Genomic DNA, 22,130 nt, shown 5'->3' on the forward strand with positions numbered 1-22,130 from the left:
TTCTAATGAGCTGTAGTTGAGGTCAATTTATATAAAACGTCCCGGGGCCGACTCTGTCATCAGGGACCGACATGTTTATGGTGGTCTGAAGTGGGCGCACGGTCGAGTCCACTACATAAAAGGCAAACAGGGGGAATGGGGTATGGGCAGGGTGTGTCAGGCCAGCGACTGAGGGTGGGGGGGTTAAGAAGATGGTCAGTGGCTTTTAAAACCTCTGCTGCTACTGGTATTATTTTTAAAATACACTCCCTTAGCAGTGGTGGTGGTGGCATTCTGTAGCCTTAACTTTATTTTTACTTCTTTTATTTAGAAAGCCAGGAAACATTAAGTGTTGCTTCAAATAAGGCCATAAAAAGAAAAATATACATGCAGTGACACATAGCGGCAGAAGAAGAAGCTGGACAATCTGTTCCATATGGTTTGCCCACTCGTGCCCTTGTACTCTTTTTTACAAAAAATTGCTGCATTACACAGATTTGTTAGGACTAAAAAGGTTATTCCAGAGGATCCCAGACACACAAGTTAAAGCATCACAAAGCCCATTTCCGACCTCACTAACACGAAGAAGCAATTTTAAACATTCACTCAAGCGATGTTTGGTTTAGCCATAAGACTTGACGAGCTACATAAACTTGCGCCTAATGAATTACTCCAGTTTTTAACTCTCTGAGTTTCCAGCTGTTTTAAATGAGAGAACAACTCATCATGATGTGTTGAAGAAAATGCTAATGAATCTCCCTTTCCTGTTATTATCTGGTCCTAACTCAATAGTCAAGTAAAACAATGGGACTGTGCTCTGAAATGGCCACAGGCACGGGGAGTGCAGGGCGGGTTGGGGGGGTTTGTGGGAGGCATGAGGCAGGACAAAAGCACAGGTGTCTGCAGGTGTGACTGGGACTCTGTGGCCGAGCGGGGGAAGAAAAGGGAAAAGAATGTCAGCACGCCCAGAGGCTCAGCAGTCAGGCCGTAAGTAAAAACAAGATAAGGCTTTTTTTTTGCAAAGTGGAAAGGTAAACTGACCTGAGTGAACCATAACGTGACCTGAAGAGAAGGACAGGTCAGGTTAAATAAAACTGAGCTAAAGAGGAAAACAGGACAGATAAGAGCGGGCAAGAGGTAAAAAGGTCAGGCTACCATGCACATGTACTTCATGTATAATTTGCCATCTTCACATTTGTTAGGAAACAGCACCATGTTGCAGAAAAGCACAACAGATGTGCCTCGCTGATTAAATGCTTTTCTCCATATATTTCTCCAGCTGATGCAACAATCTTGTATCTTGCAGCACTGCTTCCTATCTCATTATTACATTGGCGATGGAGGTTAGACCACCTTCTCACTTTTGACGGAACATACAGCAGTCTGTGTGGCTTGCATCATCAGACTTGGAGTGCTTTACATATTTCCCACTCTACAATGTCACAGCGCTTTCTAGCCCAGCACTGCCTTTAAAGTTTAAAGCCCAGTGCTCCAAATGCGGCACTAAACGAGGCCATTTTGTTTATAGCAACTGTGGGAGGGTTGCGGGTGACTCTGTGCCCCTTTAAAAAGATAATATGCTTCCCATTTAATGGCCTCCGGATGACAAATTGCTTCCAGGGGAAAATTAAGTTCAGAAAGTTGCACTTGTGACACGTAAAGACATATCCACTCTACTCAGGATGTTTGACATCCATAATTAAACTACGCAGCAGTAGGTGCAGTTATGATTTTTTTTTTAATAACTACATTTGCCATAAGGCATGAATGAAGTGCATGCTGAGGCTCTGATAACAAGTAGTTCTCATTATGTACATGTAGATTAATGTATTAACTAATCCTGACACATAATTTAGTCATTTGCACATTCAGTAAAGCTTCCCTTTCACTTTGACCACAGTGTAAGGTGTTTGTTTTTTCATTGATAAGAACAATAGCCTTATATCTCTTGGAGATGGTTGGGAAAATATTTGATGGCCAATTATGGCCTAATACCCTTACAAATATCTAAGGCACCCATAAACTGTTCTTTCCTTTTGAAAATGCTTATCTTGATGGTATGATGGTATTCTGACTAACACGTAGCCCAAACCATTCCTGTTGGCGTTTTTCAAGCCACTAAATACTTCCTTGGAACATTTTAAGTGAAGGGATTTAAGAGAGACAATGTAGAAGGCGGTGGGCGGGAGATTTGAGAAAAGGTAGAGAAAACACAATCATTTAGACCTGCCACTTACAATACAGCGGTAAGTGAGAAAAGAGAACGCAGCCACATAGCAAATTAATCTGGATTTGGATCAACTGAATGAGGAAACTGATGAAGGAAAAAGAGTCAGGGAGGAAGGAGGGAGAAGAGAGAGAGAGAGAGAGAGAGAGAGAGAGAGAGAGAGAGAGAGAGAGAGAGAGAGAGAGAGAGAGAGTCAAAATGCAGAAAGAGAACTGAGTGATTTGGGTTGGAAGCGGGAGCAGGGAGCCTGGGTTGGCAGGGTTTTGGTGGAGGAGTGTGGTGGTTCAGAAGTCCTCCAGCGCGAGGCGCCAGTGTGTCCGGCGGGGGCCCTGACCATGAGCTGCCTCACCCCCCCAGAGCCACGGCCACAAACCCCTTCTCCCCCTTCACCACCAGCACCGCCACCCATCCAACCCAAAACCCACTGGCAGGCAGCGCTTCACTGAAGCTGCTGCTGCTGCTGCTGCATGTTTATTTAATATTCTGAAGAAATTGAAATATCTTTGTGGGTTAACACACATACATACGCAATTACACATCACTCACCCGCGCACACACACACACACAAGCACGCACGCATACATTCACACACACTACCACCACAATATATAAATAAATAAAAGTCAAGCAATAACGTTCTCTTGATCTGTGGCCAACAGCAGAGTTGGAGAAAATCTTTTTCGAATGGTGTTTTTCAGAAGCGTAGAGGGAGGAGCGTGAATGTCTGACACTGCATGTTGCCTGAGCGGTCGGCGTGTCTCGGACTGACTCCCACAGAAGAGAGAGAGCGTTGCCAAAGTGGTTGACAAACAAGAATATAGTTCCCATGTGACAGGAACAGGGTAACTGGGACAAATAAATAGGGCCAAACATCTAAATGTGCCGGTAGATCCAAGTGTCGGCTCCATCAAACATGGATGGCGTTGATTCTATAAAAAAAACTAAGCATTTCACATGTTAAGCAATTTAGCAACTATGAGTGTGTGGTCTGTAAATCAGAACACGTAGCTATACGAGGTGTTTGTGAAGTGCTAAATGAACAAATGTGCATGCCAGTCTGTTTCTGTGTGCGTGTATTCCTACATGGGTGCACGCACGCGCACATCCATAATGAGTTTCTGATCATTACAAAGCAATTCCTTCAGACAAAAATCCCTTAAACAGCCTCGGTTTTCGGGCTTCATGCTATCCCCCCTCCTGTCTCCTCTCTCCTCAACAGCCACCAACCGCTGCTGCTGCCAAAAATAACACAGGAGCGCCACTCGAACCCGCGCCTCACCACAGCACAGCTTGGCTGCAAGAGAAGGATCAAAACACACACTAAAAAGGAAACACATCATATTGTGGAAGGGGGGAAAAAGAGCATTCATACAGCTCCATGCTTCGAGATATCTACTGATGATTTTGGCGACCAAAGAACCACACATACTAATGCGCCAGGCCAAGACAGGGAAAAGGAAAGTGTGTTTGTGTATGTCAATGTGTGCATACATTTCAGATGTACTGTAGCTGCTAAGATGGTATTCACTTCTGATCTCAGTCAGTCAGTGATTCAACCACAAGCTCAATAAAAAACACACTTACATTATCACGTTATAGGTCAATAAATCCGGACCCTCAACTGACAAATGAAGACCAGGTGAAACAAGACTTGAAAGACGCTGAAAGTATGAATAATGAGTAGGAGGAGTAATTCCTGGTCACAGCTAAATCATGGCTTTTTTTATTGTAGTTTTGAGAGTTCAATTGGGAGACAACTTTACTCATTGTCACGGCCAGTTCACTTTGTGTTGCACTTGGCAACATGTGCTTATCCACACTGACAGGGTGATGCCAGTGGATGAAGCCATCAGGATCCAAGCTATACTTCAACGGTGGCCAGCAAGGGTTTACGAGCAAACCATCATGGGATCAATTGTCGAGCCACGGAAATAAAGGAAGTGATGGAAAGGTGGAAAATGTACTGAAATATGTGATAGAAGTGGGCTGTGTTAGTTGGGAAGGAGGTTCTGAACTCGTGGCTCCAAATGATTTTAAGGGTCTGCATGAGTATTCACCAAGGCAAAGGGATCCAAACTAAGCAAAGACACTCCACCAACATTAGAAATGTCGGTCCTTAATCTTTTTCTATTTATACTATAGATAAATGCAACATTCCTACCAACCCACACACACAAATGGTACAGTTTGGTCATGCCATAGGCTATATAAGTCGTCTGTTGTCTTTTCAACCGATTCTTACTTGTATATTATTTCATTGAGTTTTGTGTTTTGTTTTCAACGTGTTGCACCACTTTGACTTGTAGCTGATTGTTGATTAGACCAGGAGCTTTCTATTTGATTCATTTGCCCTTTTAACTGCCTGATTTTATTTAATTAAATAATCTTAATCTTAATGTATTTTCCCCCATGTAAAACCTTGTACCATTATTTTGAAAAGTGCTATATACATTAACTTTGTTGTAAAGTTTTTTTGAGTAGACACACCACAGTTAGTTTGGGTCCAAACCCTCGTTTAAATCTGTAGCATGATCAGCCTATCAAACTAGTGTAACTTCCCGTGTTTCCTTGTTGGCCCTTGGCGGATATGACAGGTGTCAGGCAACCCAAGGCCCCAGAGTGCCAACAAAGGCCCGTCAACGAGGCTGGTCAGATGGGTAGTTCAGTGGCTGACTGTCGCCCTCTTCTGGTTCCTTTCGGTCACAACTAAAGATTGCACTGAGGTGCCCAGAATGCAATGAAAGTTGGAACAAATGCTCTTTCATTGCCGTAGCCTACAACTGAGAGAACCGTCCAGTTCAACTCGCTTTTCACGCAGAAACCATCGTACATTATAATAATGACTTGCTCACACGCAGAAGAAAGCGAAGCAGGAACAACTAACATTTGCAAAGGTACAGTTGGTACTTGCACTTCCTGGTACTTTTTCATCCAATGCAGTTGTCTTACAGCTGCAGTTTGCAGATTTCAGCTAGCTTTGCGGCTAGCTAGCGGCAATAAAACCAACCTTACTTACATTCATTTAGTCGGTTTGTTTTGTTTTTAATTAAGCAGTTCTTGCACTGACGTTAATGATGTATGAAACCGTATGATTTTCCAAAATATGTTTCCTTATGGTAAGTTACTGCCTTTACGTTAATTCAATTCATTTTACTGTAACGTTACAAGCGAGGTACGTGCATTAAAACGTTACTTAGTTCTACTTTAAATGCTCAATTTAAAACGGACGACTTCTATGTTTGATTAAATGTTTTTGATTTATTTTTACACCTGCAAACTAAATCCTCCAGTCTGTTTCTATTCACCTGTTTATGTTGTCATGAAAGCTGGATATTTGCCCCTTGAGCCTCACACACCGTCCATGACAAACTCGTTACCACAACCTTGCATGGATGTAACGGCAGCAACGATGTCGGTGTGTCCCGGTGTTTAAAACGAGCCAACCTAAAGCGCCCACGGACCAATGAGAATTCGAGTTTCGCGGAACTCCGTCATACGTCATATCTGTGCTCCAACAGGACCCCGCTGCATTGTATCGGGGCGGGGTCGTCTGCTCTTCACATGTTGTTGCCTCGTTATCTGTTCGGGAAAGTACCGTCTAATGAAAGCAAGTGGGGTGGGGATCAATCATCCGATACCGATCGGCTCTGTCTGCGTGAAATAGGGAATGAACGACGAGACAGCATCGGACAGCTGGAAGAGAAACTCCGGGTGCTCCAGGTGTGAAGCCTCACAGAAGCTAAGCTAGCATAGCACGTTGGCTAGCGGAGGGGACAGTCTGACGAGAGTCTGCCACAACACAGCTACTGGTTTTAATTTGGCTAACACACCGACACTTCGTTTACGTACATCTAGACATGGTCATTAATTAAATCACTGTTGATGTCTGTGCACTACTGATTTGCTGTTTAGACCCAGAGACCATGCTATTAGTGCATACAGCCCAATAATAAACTTGATTTAAAACACTGTAAATAGAGTACACAGTCCCATAGAGAACGAGCTTGTAAGTAATAAACTGTCCTGATTATAGTCTATTTGGTTCACCTAGCTAAAGCTAAAGCTCTGTTATTTAGCCTACTCTCATTGATACAAGTGATAGAAACATCTGTCAATATAACACAACACAATTCAGCACCACAAACTCCAAAATGTAGATACATTTAAATCAACACCTCCCTAAAACAGGTTCAACAGAAACACTGTAACCTTCGTGAAGGTGATATCTACTGCAAGACTGGCCTTTTTTTTTGTAATAGGATTGTTTCCCCACAATTTCTTCTATATTTAAGCTTTTTGTATGAGTGAAATAATTAGTGTGACTTCTCCTAAAATCTGTACTCATTTATTTGCCTAAGATTTTGGAGTTGAGCTGCTGAGATTGCCACAATATGAAGGAGGTAAAGGACATTTTTAGTTTATGGTTACTTTCACAATTAGTCTTATAGATTTGAATAAGCTGGACATTGTTTCTGGGTAGACTGCACCGTTAATGCATTTTGAAAAGGGATTGTCTGATGTTGGGCTGGTGTATTGGATATCTCAAAACCTTTTGTAATTTTGGTGAAGGGATTTTTAGTTGGGCTAGCCTCAGTTCGGCGCACTAATGAAAGTATTGAATAGAGAGACTGTCAAAAAAGGAGAACACATTTCAGAATTCAACAATCATGCTATAAAATGTGTCTTGAAAGGTATGAAGCTCTTTGCAAATTGATCAACCGTCCTTCTAATGCTGCTTGTTTTTTGTATCTAGTATTGAGCAAATGCTGGCTGTGAATCCCGGAAAGACGCCCATCAGTCTGCTGCAGGAGTATGGAACGCGGCTAGGTAAGACCCCAGTGTATGACCTGCTGAAGGCCGAGGGACAGGCCCACCAGCCCAATTTCACGTTCCGCGTCTCCGTCGGAGAGATCAGCTGCACCGGCCAAGGGCCCAGCAAGAAGGCAGCCAAGCACAAAGCAGCCGAGGCTGCTCTGAAGATGCTCAAGGGAGCTCTCGGAGCTCTCGGAGGTCCCGTCGCAGTTGGTGTTGGAGTAGACAAGTTTATTGGGGTTGACGTGTCCACTGATGGGGACAGGTCAGTTTTTATTTAGGTTTGTTTTCTTCATGTCTCTAAAGCTAAAATGATACACAGACAGCTACTTTGGGGGAAACTTGTGGTAACATCAGCCGATATAACATGTCTATATCCAATGAATACATGTGAGATAGAGGTCTGTGGGGTTTCATTAATTCCTCTACTGAGTTTGCTCTATCTCATCTTCTGTACAGCTCCCAGTCAGAGATGAAGACATCAGGCAGTTCTCAGCAGTCTGAATGTAACCCAGTAGGGGCTTTGCAGGTGAATATACTAGATACCTCGTGTAATTTACGGTTCTATTTTGCTGTCTTTCAACTAATGGATGCTGTTATTGTCATTACTTGCTGTTGTTAAAAACAATCTGCCTGGTTTATAGTTGTATGCCTTTTTATACGTTTTTCCAAGTATTCGTCTGTGTACTTCTCTGCCAGGAATTGGTGGTGCAGAAAGGATGGCGTTTGCCAGAGTACACAGTCACCCAGGAGTCTGGTCCAGCACACCGCAAGGAGTTCACCATGACCTGCAGAGTGGAGAGATTTGTGGAAATCGGTAAAATGCATAATGTTTCATTCTTCGAGATTGTTCTGTGTGTATTTAAACGTTTCGTCATTGATCAAATCCACTTCCTGCAATATTTAGATTTGTGTTAACATGCCACACTTTCCTCATAAATACCTTGAAGTTGATCGTCTGGGATGAAACATTTAAGCTCTAATGAATAAAGCTGATAGAAATCAGCTGAACTTGAAGAAAATCATATAAGCTGTCTCTTATAGGGGTGCTGAGAACCTGCTGACCAGCAACACATGAATTACAAGAGCATTGACTACGATGGAAAATTTAAGGGCAAGACATAGATTAGACGAGCTAAAATAGAGCAGATTTTAGGTCACTCTGCAGTTGCTTAGCTTATCATTGTCTTACTGAATGAATATCGGTCTCATCAACAATCCGTGATCATAACTTTAGCAACATTACTCAACATTTCTCAACCTGCTCTTCTCCAGGAAGCGGAACCTCCAAGAAGCTAGCCAAGAGAAACGCAGCAGCTAAGATGTTATCGCGTATCCACGATGTCCCAGTCGACCTGAGGACTACCATCGACGCTGAGGTGGAAGAAGACACGTTCAACATGGTGAGAAACGAACGGAAATAAACTCACTCTGTGCCCCAGTTGATAAATCCTGCACGTTACGTTACTCGGCACATAACAGGAAAGGAATGCGCAGCACTGAATAACATGCAGATATTGTTTTTGCATCGCATAGTGCTCAATAATGTCTGCAAATGTCCTTCAAATGTTATGCAGGATACCATAAGCTATGCACCTGGCGGCCCATCTCCCTTTATTAACTGCTATGAACGTCACCTTCCCTGCACACACAGAGCAAAGCTGAGACAGGCAAAAGTAAAGGCTTCAGTTGCACCTGGGACTCACTGCGTAACTCTGCTGGAGAGAAGATCCTCCAGCTCCGCAGCCACCCTCTGAGCATGCCCACTGACTCCGACTTCTGCTCTTTGCTGGGTGACCTGTCTACGGAGCAGCGCTTTGACGTCAGTTACCTGGATCTGGGTGAGTTCACATTCACAAACAGTAGCTCTGGAATAAATTACAATTTCATTCCCTTCTGCCGAGCATCAAAGTGTGACAACAGTGGAGTTTAAAACGGATCAGTTAAAAGGAACGTGGACATCACTGGTTACGCGTCTGCATGCATGAAGAGATGCATTTTAGTTAGGAGCATGTAAATATAATGAGTTGGTCGAGCTGACACTGTGCCTATGATAAACCATTAGTGTGCATTTTTTTCACACTATCTGCACCAACGTATGACTTCAAAAGCATTATGGGTACACATTGATGGCAAAATACCACAAAACAAATGCTGTGTGGTTACTATTACTGTCATCAGATATAGAGGAAGTAGCCCGCAGCTGCATGTTGTCACAGTTTACACTGTGTGCAGAATTATTAGGCAAATGAGTATTTTGACCACATCCTCCTTTTTATACACTTTGTCCTACTCCATGCTGTATAGGCTTGAAAGCCAACTACCAATGAAGTAAATCAGGTGATGTGCATCTCTGTAATGAGAAGGGGTGTGGCCAAATGACATCAACACCCTACAAAAGGTGTGCTTAATTATTAGGCAACTTCCTTTCCTTTGGCAAAATGGGTCAGAAAAGAGATTTGACAGACTCTGAAAAGTCAAAAATTGTCAGAAGTGTTTCAGAGGGGTGCAGCAGTTTGGAAATTGCTAAGCTTTTGAAGCGGGATCATCGCACAATCAAGCGGTTCCTGGCAAATAGTCAACAGGGGCGCAAGAAGCGTGTAGAAAAAAAAGACGCAAAATAACTGCCCGTGAATTGAGAAGGATCAAGCGTGAAGTTGCCAGGAAGCCATTGGCCACCAGTTGTGCCATATTTCAGAGCTGCAACGTGTCTGGAGTGGCAAGAAGCACAAGGTGCTCAATACTTAGGGACCTGGCCAAGGTAAGGAAAGCCAAAAAGAGGCCACCTTTGAACAAGACGCACAAGATAAAACGTCAAGATTGGGCCAAGAAATATATGAAGACTGATTTCTCCAAGGTGCTTTGGTCTGATGAAATGAGAGTGAGTCTTGATGGGCCAGATGGATGGGCACGAGGCTGGATCAGTAAAGGGCAGGAAGTTCCTCACCGACTCAGACGCCAGCAAGGTGGAGGTGGGGTACTGGTATGGGCTGGTATAATCAAAGATGAGCTCGTGGGACCTTTTCGGGTTGATGATGGAGTGAAGATCAACTCCCAGACCTACTGCCAGTTTCTGGAAGACACCTTCTTCAAGCAACTTGCCTAATAATTCTGCACACAAAATACTCATTTGCCTAATAATTCTGCACACAGTGTAGTGCCGACAAATGTGCAGAATATTATTGATGTTTATTTGTTATTTGTGCTGGGTTTTGTTCAGGAGCCAGCAGTCAGTGAATTTTATATGAACATACTTGTGTTCATATAATTTCTCAAATAAACACGGATCAATACATTATAATTGTACTGAGTAGTACTACCAAATATTCACTAGTTTTTCTTGGTTTTACAGCATTAAAATGTGTTAACTGTCATTAAATGACCTTATCTTCTACAGAGAATATAATGTTTTAATTTATATGAAAATAGTCAGTAGTTGCAGGCTAATACTAACACATTTTAAAACACTAAAAGAATAACGCTGCAAATGAAGTATAGCTGATAATCTGGGTTACATTATTATTATATTATAAATCATCAACTGACACTTTTATGGTAAGTAAGACTATGAAAGAAGAGTCTTAACTGTCAAATCCCAAATCAAATTGGTTTTGGAAATGATAGCTGTAGGACTGTCCTCGACTAAAGAGACTCTTAGATCTAGACATTTTATTGATTCATTTATTTAATTGACAGATCTGTCGAATGAGTTTCCCCACAAAGAATCACAAAAAAGCACCATTTTAAATCCTGTGTTTACAAATGTTTCAAATCTTGCAGAACAAAATCAATGTTAAAAAACGACTCTCGTTTGTTTTTGTTTCAGAGGAGCGCAGTCTGAGTGGCCTGTGCCAGTGTCTGGTGGAGCTGTCCACGCAGCCAATCACAGTGTGCCATGGCTTTGCCACGAGCATAGATGCCGCTCGAGCCAATGCAGCCCACAATGCACTGCAGTACCTCAAAATCATGGCCGGGGGGAAGTGATGTCATCTTCATGCTCACAGACTCTCTTTTGCCGGGATACATTTCCTCTTCGGACGATGGAGGCACTGTTTGGATTGAGTTCAAATAACGCAAATTACCTCAAACGTGGAAATAGAGACTTTTTCTGTCCCCAAATTGACCCCCGGAGCCACATGGATTTCTTATTGTTGCCAATGAAGATTTAGTTGCAAAAACCCATGTACCCCTCTCCTTGACATTTTATATATTTGTCACAAATTACTTTAAAATGCATTTTCAGTATTTTCAGTCATCCATACGTAGGGCTGTATTTTCCTAAAAATCTCACGTCTTTGTCTGAAATCATAAACGGTGCTCCTGCAGTGAGTTTCCAAATAACTGCAGACAAATAGTGATTCAACAAAAGGTCAAAGGACTTTGGAGAAATTGGGCTATGGAATCGACGAGTATTGGTGCTTCGTTTAATCCAAGATCAATGAAGGATGAACGGAAGAAATAAATTCCAGCCGTGTGCCGAAACGTGGAGAGAAAAGGACTCTGCTGAATCGATCAGAGGATCATTATTTTAAAGACTGACCTGTTTTCAGATGAGCTTGTTTGAGAAAATGTGGCTTTTGTTGTACATTAATCTGGACTCTAAAAACTGTTTGCCTCTGTGTTTTTTGGGGGGAAGAATTTGGGAATTTTGAAAACTCCCCATATTTTCTTTGTCTACAATTAGGAACTCATAAGGTTTAAGATTTTTGGAATTTAACTTTTCTAAACATGTAACTCTTTGGCACTCCCAATGTAGAAATAGTCAGAGGGATCAGGAGAAGGGAAAGTAGTCATACTGTGTCTCTTTTTAATGGTGAGGATAACATTACAATTCAATTAATAATCCCAGTAAATAATTCAGCACAGTTTTGAAATGACTATTTTTTCAAAAACTCTTCTTTTAGCACACAGATTTTGTTCAAAGAGTAAATCCATTTCAGTGTAAGACAAAGATTAGTTAAGTCAGGGAGAAAAAGGAACAAAGAGTACTGTGAATCTTCTGCTTTTTTAATTACTTTGGACTTTCAATATCATAGACCAAACAAAGAACCAACCACATATTATGTCTTGATGCGTTTCTTTTGTCCATCATGCCTGGTATTGTTTCATTTATAATCTAAACCCTTCTGTCAATGTGACTATGATTCCTGTAACGATGTTTGAAAATTGATGACGGTGAATTCCCAGATTATTTTCTCCAACTACTCGCTGTGTCTTGGTGTAAGGATGCGTTACCGCCCACCTTGCACTCAGCTGGAATATGTATTGAAAATAGTGGACAGTTTGCACTACTTGAAAAGATAATGTCCTTTGCACAATGCAGGCTGACCGAGTTTCTGTACATCTCCCACCGGTGAGTTTGGTGTTACCTCATTCTCTGAAAAGTAAAGATCTGCATCTTGTTTTTCTGATAATTAAAAAAAGGAAGTTTTGCTGTTTTTTTTTTGTGAGTTGTAGTTGCTGACACCATTGACGTCTTTGCTGACATCAATATATTTGAGATAGACTTCTTTGTTGTGGTAGTAGAAACCGTTTTTAGAGAAACAATGATCTACAATGTGAGCTCCATTGAATTTGTTTCCAATAAAACATTTTTGTACATTTTACTGCCAACTGTTGAACATGTCTGAATTGCCATTTAAATAAAGAATGGTCCACACAGTATTTCATCAAGACAGTTTTACTATATTATTACTTATTTACAATGTTCTATATTCTGTATGAGCACTGGGGGGGGTAACTACTTTTTAACGTTGTTTACATGGTGTTCAGTCATCTGCTTAGTGTGTTCAGTGAGAGGCTGACTTCTTCGTCTGCGTAGCCGCTGCTGTCTGACTGCATGCTGTCGCCCCGGACCACCTCACCTACACAAGGACACAAACAGTCAAGCAACAACTCCATGCACTGTAAACCACTGCACACATGCAGAACAGACACATGTCCCTAGTGACAAATACACGTGCTCACACATACATAGTATGACGTGTAAACACGTGCTCACACGTCGTGAGATCACATTTTCACTACACGATTAAAAGATTACATGATAACTATGTTAGCGCGCTTTCTATGGAAAATTAGAGAGAAAAAATAATGCTATCAGTCAAATTCATCTTTAACTTTGTTTATTGTGTATTTTGTCACTTTTTTGGCAAATTAATCACTCAAATACGAGTGTAGGGAGGCGGTGAGAGTCTGAAACCATAACTGTATAAAAGTGGGATTTAATAGGCACTGGATTATTTCCGTGATATTATCATAAGTGTATTATGAAAAAGATATATTAAAATTTGTTCATATCCCGGTTATGGCCAATACCTATATATATCACAACACCCCTAGTTGTGAATGGGGTCAGCAACCGCCAATAATCATTGTTTTTGTGTTTAGCTTTGTTGTCCTTGTTTTACCTTGATGTCAATTTCTATGTACGCACATTGAGAGCAACAAAAAACAGTCAAATTCCATGTATGTTTACACATACAGCTGATTATAATTCTGATCTGATTCTAAAAATGATGACAAGTCATGCACCTGTAAAATAGGAAGTGTAACAAAGCAGCAGTTGTAATTACCATCTATGACCTGTGTTCAAATAAAAAACGTCATTCACACAAATAAAATATAAATGTACCTTTGTATTGAAGTTCTTTGGACAACTGGGAGGTTGTTGTTCTTGTATTCTCTAATTGTCCAACATCTTCCTCTCCTGCACTGTGCACCTGTAGAGACAACAGGTATGAATATATTCCGTATCATTTGTCTACAGTTAAAAATACCATTGAAAATGATACACCATAAGGGCTGAAATGTTTTTTAAGTATTGTTTCATCATTTACGTCACAACGTATGCTTTTAAACATTTAAACCCATTTTCTGATAGGATATCAGTGATTCAGTTGTTCTTTTTTCATTTCTAATCTTAAATACGAACAGTTCAATATATCCTTTACTGTTTTTCTTTTCAAGCATGCTTTGCCTGCACAGAAAATCAAAATAATTCAGATTTTTCAATTTTTGCATCTAACCGAAGTTCAGGGAGAAGAAAGAAACTGTCTGAAACAAAGTGGTTTGATCAAAATGTTGTGCAGCACACTGCGGGGAGAGTGCTTTGCCACTGTCGACACAACACAAGGCAACTCAATTAATTAATTGCACCATTACCCATAACACCACACCAAAGAGCAGTGTATGATGAGCCAGAACCAAACACCATCCACTGAGGGAGGAGCATATTTTGCTAGAATAAGTAGGATGATACTGAACAATATATCAAATGTCCTGTTTTTTTGGCAAATTCTTTCTAAGCTTGTAATTAGTATCGTGATGTCCGTGGACTTTTATCTAGACTGATGGCTGAGTATTTCTATAAATTGCCAAGTTGAGCCAACCAAAAAATGTTTGTCCTATTTTCTGCTAAATTAACCTAATCATGGCTTGTCTGATTCATTATTCCCAAAGGGAACGACAGAGGTAAAATACTTCTTTATCTGGAGAAATGTTGTTTAACATTTTATACTGTAAAACAAACTAAATAATATTACTACTTTACCTCCTCCAGCTCAAAGGAGTTAACCTGTTGCAGGTTTTTGGAGTCGTGCCCGAGGCCCTGGTGAATCTGTGGATCCAGGTACCGGCTTTTCCCCCCGTTAAGTGACTCTTCACAAGCCTGGGCAGGTGGGACAGTAGAAGAGACATCGTCCCCCTCCCAGCCAGTCACAGTGATGCAGCACTGGGCGTAGCTACCATTGGAGGCCAGGACAGGAAGTGACCTGGATGCACTGAGCTGTCCGACATCAGACTCAGAGAAAGCGGTCTGTACATTAGGTTTATGCGATCCAGGACATGATCTATCTATGCTCCCAGTCTCAGAGGAGATAAGAGGTGAGGTGTTTGTTTTTGCACTATGTGTGTGTTGACAGCAGAAAAGCACCTGCTGTACTCTCTCTACTATCTGCGGGCAGATTAGATCATACGTAACCTTGGCAATTGGTTTCAGATCAGCAGTCCTTGTATCACTTTGAGTTGAAATAAACTGTTGATCTGTTTCTATCACAGCTTCTCCTGACAATGATGACGCTAGAGACATTCCTTCGCTGTGGGTCCTGCCGTCAAGGTCTCCTGGTTTGACGCCATTTTCATCAACATTATCTGTTTGTTTACTGCCCTTCGTCTCCTTATGACGGATTGTATTTCCATTTTGAAGGTCTGTGTCTGTGTCCGACGCGATCGTCTGGGTTTGCTCCTCTTTCCCACTGTCACAGCATTTATCACCATCCGTGACCAGCCTCACATCCTCAGCTGATTTACTCTTATTATTTACCCCCAAATCCAGTTTCTTGGTGGCCCCAGTCTTGACTTTCTCCATGACTATTTCCACAACATCAGGGAGGCTGGACCTCTTTCTGGGCGAGGGCTGTGGGGAGGTGGAGTCTGATCCCCGGGAAGAACCTGTGTAGAGACACATCTTGGAGACAGTGTCCTTCAGCCTCTCCACAGGAGAACGTGGCTCGCTGCGGACGCTGCTCCTGAAGCGTTCGATCCTCTCCACAGGAGACGAGGAGAAGTTAAACTCTGGTGTGGCCAGTTTTTGTACAGGAGTGCGGGACACGTGAGAGTAGAGGGAGTAGAAAGCGTTGGCCATTGCTGTGAGCACTTGCACTTGTCTGAAACGACCTGTGGAAAGAATGAAATGTAAATTAGATCAAGTGATATAGATCTCATAACCAACATCCAAGAGTTATTTCTTCTCATCACCCACCGCACAATAATGTACAATTCAAAAGAATATCTCCATAGTCTTACTAGCAAGAGAGAGGCTGGGGTCTTCTTCTCGAATCCGCCGTAGCTGTGAGTCAAGGAAGAGGCGGAAGTTGATGCCCTGAGACAGAGAAGGGAAGGTGAAGAATCGCGGAGGGATGCGAACAGTGACCTGCGGCTCATCACAGCCGAATCCCAGCTCGTACAGCGTCTCCTCAGCATCCTCCGCACACAACTGCAGGATCTCCGATATGCTAGTGTGCATGTGGGGGAAAAAAAACAATTGAGGCAAATTTGTAATTTGTTTTATAAATACAACTCAACGTGTGTAATGCCTATTAAGACAATTGCAAAGTGCTTTACAAAAAATTGAAAACAATAAATTCAAATGAAAACAATAAATAATAAAGAAATAAAGGATGAAGTACTTTCAAATAGAATTAATATATAACTATGTATTATTCAGGTATAAACAAGCCAGAAAAAAAGATAAAAGGAGGAAACTGAAACCTGTAAGCTGTCAAGCAGGTCATTCAAGAGCAAAGAACCTCGTTATCAGTCTTACAGAATAATAAAGATTTTAAAATTTTCGAAGCTTCACCTTGATGTACTTGTGCAGGTGGAGGAGGAGAGGCAGCTGGAGGCCATGCTGTGGCCCAAGTTCAGCAACGGTGGACATAGTCCCTGACGAGGGGTACTGTGAACAAGACAGGTGAGAAATTTAAGAAACATACAGTAATCGCAAGTCCCTCTTAAGTATCCTAATAATAATGCCAAACCTATAGTTTGGTTGGAATAGTTCATTTCCTTAAGTGAAAAATAAAACGTTTCTTCTGTTGTTTTTCTTTGAGCTGAGGTAAAAGAAGTTGTCCACTGACCTGGTGAGTCTGCTGGGACCTTGTTTGGAGGAAGGATGCTGTGCGACGCTTCATGAGAAGAAGGAAAAACGGAACAGTCCATTCTTAGTAAATTCAGAAAGTCACCTCTTCGAATAGTCTTTCATTTCAATAGAGACAGCCGCAGGAAGAAGGGGTGTAACATTATGACATTCAAATATCAGTGTAGAGACTCAGCTGTTAGTGTGGATGGGTGGGGGAGTTAAATTGATCATGCATTTTGGACCGGAAGTGTAGCCTCTTAATCTGACTAAAACGTGATAAACATCAAAGACAGTTCATCTCTCTCCTAAATTAGAACTGCTCTTTTGTTTAAAAGAAGGAAATTGAGTTAAAAACAGAGTCAATGATTAAAGCAACATGGATTCATATTAACTAACAAACACTAATTCAATAACAGGACATTCCCTGCTTCTTGTTGTTTCATTATTACTGCAACATAAGAGTGCAGTTGCTACTCACCCAGCTTCAGATGTACTCTCTCCAACGTTTAACAAAGAAGCTGAAACAAGAAAGGAATCATTCCCGAATAAAAAAACAAGTTGCTTTTTTTCTAATGTAAATACGGTATGTGTCTGTATAAGTGTGGTTACATTTCATATTAAAAAACAGAAATCTTTTATGAATCGTTACATTTTGAGATGGGAACGTTCCACTCTACACTTTCCCTTCTCAAAAAGCATCCTCCTTGGCAAAGCTACAGTAAGACTGCGTAACACTGGACTGATATGCACAGATGAGTCAGTCTCTGTCACCACTATCACAAACAGAACAGATGAAAGCCTGAGCAGATGATGCACATATTGATTCACACCTCATTTTGTGTAGGTGTGTGTGTGTGTGTGTGTGTGTGTGTGTGTGTGTGTGTGTACTTACCATCAGCACCAAGACTGAGCTCATCGACAAAGTTGCTGGGTTTCAGCACAGACTCTGAAGAAAAGACACACAGGCAATGATTTAGGTAATTTCACACATGATTCAATATTATCTTCATTTTCTGAAATTATCAACCGAAGAACGGACAAATTCCTGTTTTAAAATCTTGCTTGTATGTGTCATTGGTTGGAAAGTACATATTTACTTGAGTACTGCACTTAAGTATAAATGTGAGGTACTTGTATTTCCGTTTCATGCTACTTTATTCTACTCCACAACAATTCAGAGGAAATGTTGTACTTTTTACTCCACTACAGTTATATGACAGCTTAATTTACAGATTAAGATTACATTTACAATGAGTTTATCGAATATGATGCACTGTTATAAGTACTCAATCGTATACAAAAACATTGGCTCCATCTTGAGCTACCGCAGTATAATGGTACTCCAATGTTATAAAGAGCAACAGCATAGCAACGATATTGTATTTTTACTTTTGATACAGTACGTACACTGCTGATAATACTTGCATACTTTCACATAAGTGACATTTTTGATGCAGGACCTTTACTTTGCTGTAATGGAGTATTTTTAAATTGCAGTAATGGCTACTTCCTCCACCACTGCTGGTGTGTATGAACATGTTAAGGACAATCTTCAATTGCACACTTTTAAGTTTATTTGCATTTACCACATGCAACAATAAATATGTTAGATGCATCACAGATTTGGTAAATGGTACATTTTGTTTCAGTTCGTATACTCACCAAAACTCAGCTGACTGTTCTTCTCTGGCCTGTAAGATATACGACAATATTGAACACATGAATACATGCACACAGTGTTATTTGCATGCTTCTTCTATCGAATAACTAAGTAATTGCGTTTGCATATGCCTCATCTGTACGATAGCGTAGCTACAAAGCAAGCTTGTGAGATCGACTCCCTATCAGCTCTCAACTGTTTGTCAACTTCCTCTTGTGGAAATGTTCACTTGTTGAGCAGCACGAAGGTCCACACCTCCAAACCGCTCTGGTCATTTTCATGTTGAGTTCTCAGAATGCATAAACCATCACGCCACTCCTTAGACGCCGACACGCAGTATTTAGCACATCACTGACTACCAGCCTCCTTCTCAGTGACTGAAATAAGAGACATTAAACAATCAGCTCCATAACAGGAACTGTTATTTCCTTCTTGTTATATTACTAATATTACTCTAAACCACAGAGACATACAAATACAATTAAGTTGTTTGCTTTCTTGGTGAAACAGTGTTGAGATTGGAGAACTTGTTGAAATGTCTGCATCATATCCTGACCCCCCCCCCCCCCCCCCTTTTTTTTTAAAACCGTCAACATTGCTGTAAAATGTTGTCTGCATCCTCTCACGGCCTAGAAAGACATCTGATGTGTCATTGAACACCGGCAGATCTCACTTCAGAGCACTCTAACATTATGGTTTTGAAAAACTAAAATAAGCTTCTTTTTTTCCCAAACTTAACTTTAAAAATATCTCATCTAAGGCTATTGTGGTGAAAACAATACTGTGGCAACTTTACCACGTCATCTTCCTGGAACACCTGACCTCAGAGAGTTTCCACTTGTCTACTTTACTTTACTGTTTGTTTAACCAGTTTCCAACGAGTGACACCTTGTCCAAAAAAGTATCATCTTACAAAAAAGAAAACAAGTAGTAAGGCGAGCTGACTCACCCACAACCCAGGAGCCAGTTCTCAATCTTTCCTGTGAAGCATCCTGTGGAAATGACACATGTACAACACTTAGCTTTATGAGTAATCTTCATTAAATAAACAACTCTTTACGTTTTTTACTCTGTTTCCCATTTGCCTTTTTTTTTCAGAAAAACATGCATAATGTAAATACTAACTTTGAAATGTTGCTGTCATGAAGAACTGGAACCTGTGATCGCATTGAAATAATATGGTATCTATTTCTAAAAGAAGAAGTAATCCATGTTTTATATATGTACCACTTTTCAGTTGGGACATTTGACGTCAAACTGGGCATCAAATCACCCACTACTTCCCAAACTGTGGACACATGGGCGGATCCCTCACGCTCTCCTCAGTTTGGACCTACCGTCAGAAAAGACATCGTCGTCAGCTATAGAAGCAGAGGGGAGGTTGCACAGCGGTCCGTCGGGGTCCAGCTCCTCCAGAGTGGGCCACTGTCGGCTGCTGTTGATCCAGGCTCGCCGCCTCACTGTGGACGACGGGCTCTCCATCGCCTCAGTTCACAGACAGCCGGGGAGCATGGTGGGGTCGAAGCTACAGAGGAACAAGGACAGGACAGTATAGCTTAATTGTTTTCGCTGAGTTTTGGTTTAAAATGCTGAAAACTGTTTTACAATGAAGTCTGTAATATTCACTGTTTTGGAATCCTTTATCAGTAGAGTTGAACTTATCAACAGAATGCTCTCTCATAAAATGTATTATTTGTGTTGGACAAGCCTCTGATGCAGCAGACTATATGGTGTGACACTATAACTAATTAATATTTATTATTTCACATGGATTAGTAGCTTCCGCCACTATAGTTGAAGAATTACTCCATTACTGCTTTTAAATGAATATTGTCCATCAAAACACATTACTAAACAATTAATCAGATTACCAACATAAATAAACATATATACCAGTATAGTCTGTAGGTGCATGAAAAGTTTTCTGTGTTCAAATCAGTGCATATAAAAGAAGATATACTGTATACTCAGAAGCTATAGAACATGATGTGAGGTGACATACAGTAAAAGAGAGCAAACATATAAACATATTGACAGATAGATCCATCCAAATCCATTTATACCAACATTTGCATACATATTATACAATTTTAAGTCCAAATATAAGCCCAACCAGCCAGTTAGTTTTGAATAAATATAATTATGATGGATAGATCAAAACTAGAATATATGGATATTAATTATTTATACAGATACATGTTTGAAAATAAGGATGTTTCACACTTTGTGGTGATCATGAAAGTATTTTGTATTGGTCTAATGTCATCAACACAATTATATTTTGCACCATAACCAGTGAGGAATAGGTGTCCGGTTATTAGCTGAACTAAGTAGTCCTGCTCAGAGTTTTTCGAGCACATATTTAAAACAAAATAGCGAGTGAACTTGAGAGAAGAAAAGCAGCTTTACCTTCATGGACGCAGGTTTCAGTTCTGGCAGCGTCGCGCGCGCGCTCTCTCTCTCTCTCGCTCGCTTCCTGTTGTCGCGGGCTGAGGTATCTGAAAGTGATCTGCAATCTTTAGCAAACTCTCGAACGGCATCCAGCCTGCTCTAGTTTGCAATGATTGCTTCACGGTGACGAGTTTCGTGTCAGCTGCCTGTGTGTGTGCGGTGCGGATCCTCACAGGGGATGGATGGACGTGTGGGCAGGCAGACTGGAGGAAGTGATCGGTTTATATCGCAGCATGCAGAAACAGAAGCAGACAGACGAAAGAGGTTTCTGGAAATGTCAAACGGTTGACTTTCCTCCAATTATTATACAGTATAGTTCACAGGCAGACTATGACCAACAGACTGCAGATAAGCTCGCACATGACGCGAACATGTTTATTTATTTTCTTTGTCAACACATTATGAATTTATAGTCCATACAAGACATATTCTCAGCAGCTTTTTACTTATTCTTTTTTTGTTAGATGTCTACCTTCAACCCAGGAGAGTTATATGCTTGATTTGTTAAAGATTATATCTGATATATCATGTGTTTGACATCTTTTTTTATATTTTCTCTTGGCTCTGAAGGGAAGAATCATCAGGCATTTACAGCATGTTTAATGAAAGCTGTTATGCAAATAGAAAAATAATAAAGAATGTAGACTTCCTACTGACAGTGTAGGGAAGTAACAAGTGCTTTCACTCAAGTACAGCAGTGAGGTTTAAGTTACTTTAGTTGTAATATTTATGCTCTATGCTAAACTATTAGCATAGAGATAGACTTAGACATAGACTATTCAGACCACAATGTATTTCACAGTTGAGGTTATTTGGATATAGGGTTTTAGACATTTTGACATGTCACATTAGGAAAAGCACATGTAAATAAGAAAATGAAAGTTGGCTGAATTCCATTTAGTGGCCTCAGTTCCAGGGTCCTTGTATTGTGCATGCTGCCTAGCTGTGACACTGTCATGACATACTGGGGACCTTTTAATACAACAATGTAATGTTAATGTTAATTAACACCTGTGCTTCCCAATATCTGCTGTTAAAAAGGCTTGCTGACATACAAAACTATTACGCTTATAAAATATGATGCTTTGTTATGATTAAACAACCCAACAATGTAAAAAGTAATTAAAATGAGCTCCATCTCAACTACAAGAGTAGTATGCTGGTTTCATAGCAATGCATCAGTAATAATGAATGCAACACAGTGGGGCATTCTTGCTGACTTGCTGCTCTTAACCACTCCATTGTCACTTTATACCTTCTAACATTATCTTGAATTGCTCTTGTATAATGTATGTTGTTACTTTTATTGAAGTTGTATATACCTGTTATTATTTTTAAATGATTTATTTTCTTATTTATCT

At 40.8% G+C, this 22,130-nt stretch overlaps 2 protein-coding genes across 5 annotated transcripts; one reads left to right on the forward strand and one right to left on the reverse strand.

Annotated features, from left to right (window-relative positions):
* Positions 1–4,960: 4,960 nt before the first annotated feature.
* On the forward strand, positions 4,961–12,620 carry tarbp2 (TAR (HIV) RNA binding protein 2). 4 transcript variants are annotated; one of them, XM_079184610.1, is made up of 8 exons: positions 5,632–5,926; positions 6,565–6,606; positions 6,960–7,283; positions 7,478–7,547; positions 7,718–7,835; positions 8,294–8,421; positions 8,673–8,859; positions 10,845–12,620. In XM_079184610.1, exons 3-8 carry the CDS (start codon positions 6,970–6,972, stop codon positions 11,000–11,002), a joined length of 975 nt encoding a protein of 324 aa, XP_079040736.1. In that variant the 5' UTR covers positions 5,632–5,926; positions 6,565–6,606; positions 6,960–6,969; the 3' UTR covers positions 11,003–12,620. The 4 variants fall into 4 exon arrangements, with proteins under 4 accessions (XP_079040737.1, XP_079040736.1, XP_079040735.1 ...); XM_079184611.1 differs by lacking the exons at positions 5,632–5,926; positions 6,565–6,606 and adding an exon at positions 4,961–5,100; XM_079184609.1 differs by lacking the exon at positions 6,565–6,606.
* A 125-nt stretch (positions 12,621–12,745) lies between these two features.
* tespa1 (thymocyte expressed, positive selection associated 1) lies at positions 12,746–20,841 on the reverse strand. The gene is made up of 12 exons (XM_079156685.1): positions 20,728–20,841; positions 19,656–19,843; positions 19,268–19,310; positions 18,321–18,349; positions 17,551–17,604; positions 17,137–17,176; positions 16,657–16,704; positions 16,380–16,475; positions 15,824–16,032; positions 14,571–15,694; positions 13,653–13,740; positions 12,746–12,882 (listed from the first exon to the last, which is right to left on the reverse strand). Exons 2-12 carry the CDS (start codon positions 19,798–19,800, stop codon positions 12,791–12,793), a joined length of 1,968 nt encoding a protein of 655 aa, XP_079012811.1. The 5' UTR covers positions 19,801–19,843; positions 20,728–20,841; the 3' UTR covers positions 12,746–12,790.
* Positions 20,842–22,130: the final 1,289 nt, after the last annotated feature.

The sequence above is a fragment of the Pholis gunnellus genome (assembly GCF_910591455.1).
Source record: "Pholis gunnellus genome assembly, chromosome: 3".
Classification (NCBI taxonomy): Eukaryota; Metazoa; Chordata; class Actinopteri; order Perciformes; family Pholidae; genus Pholis; species Pholis gunnellus.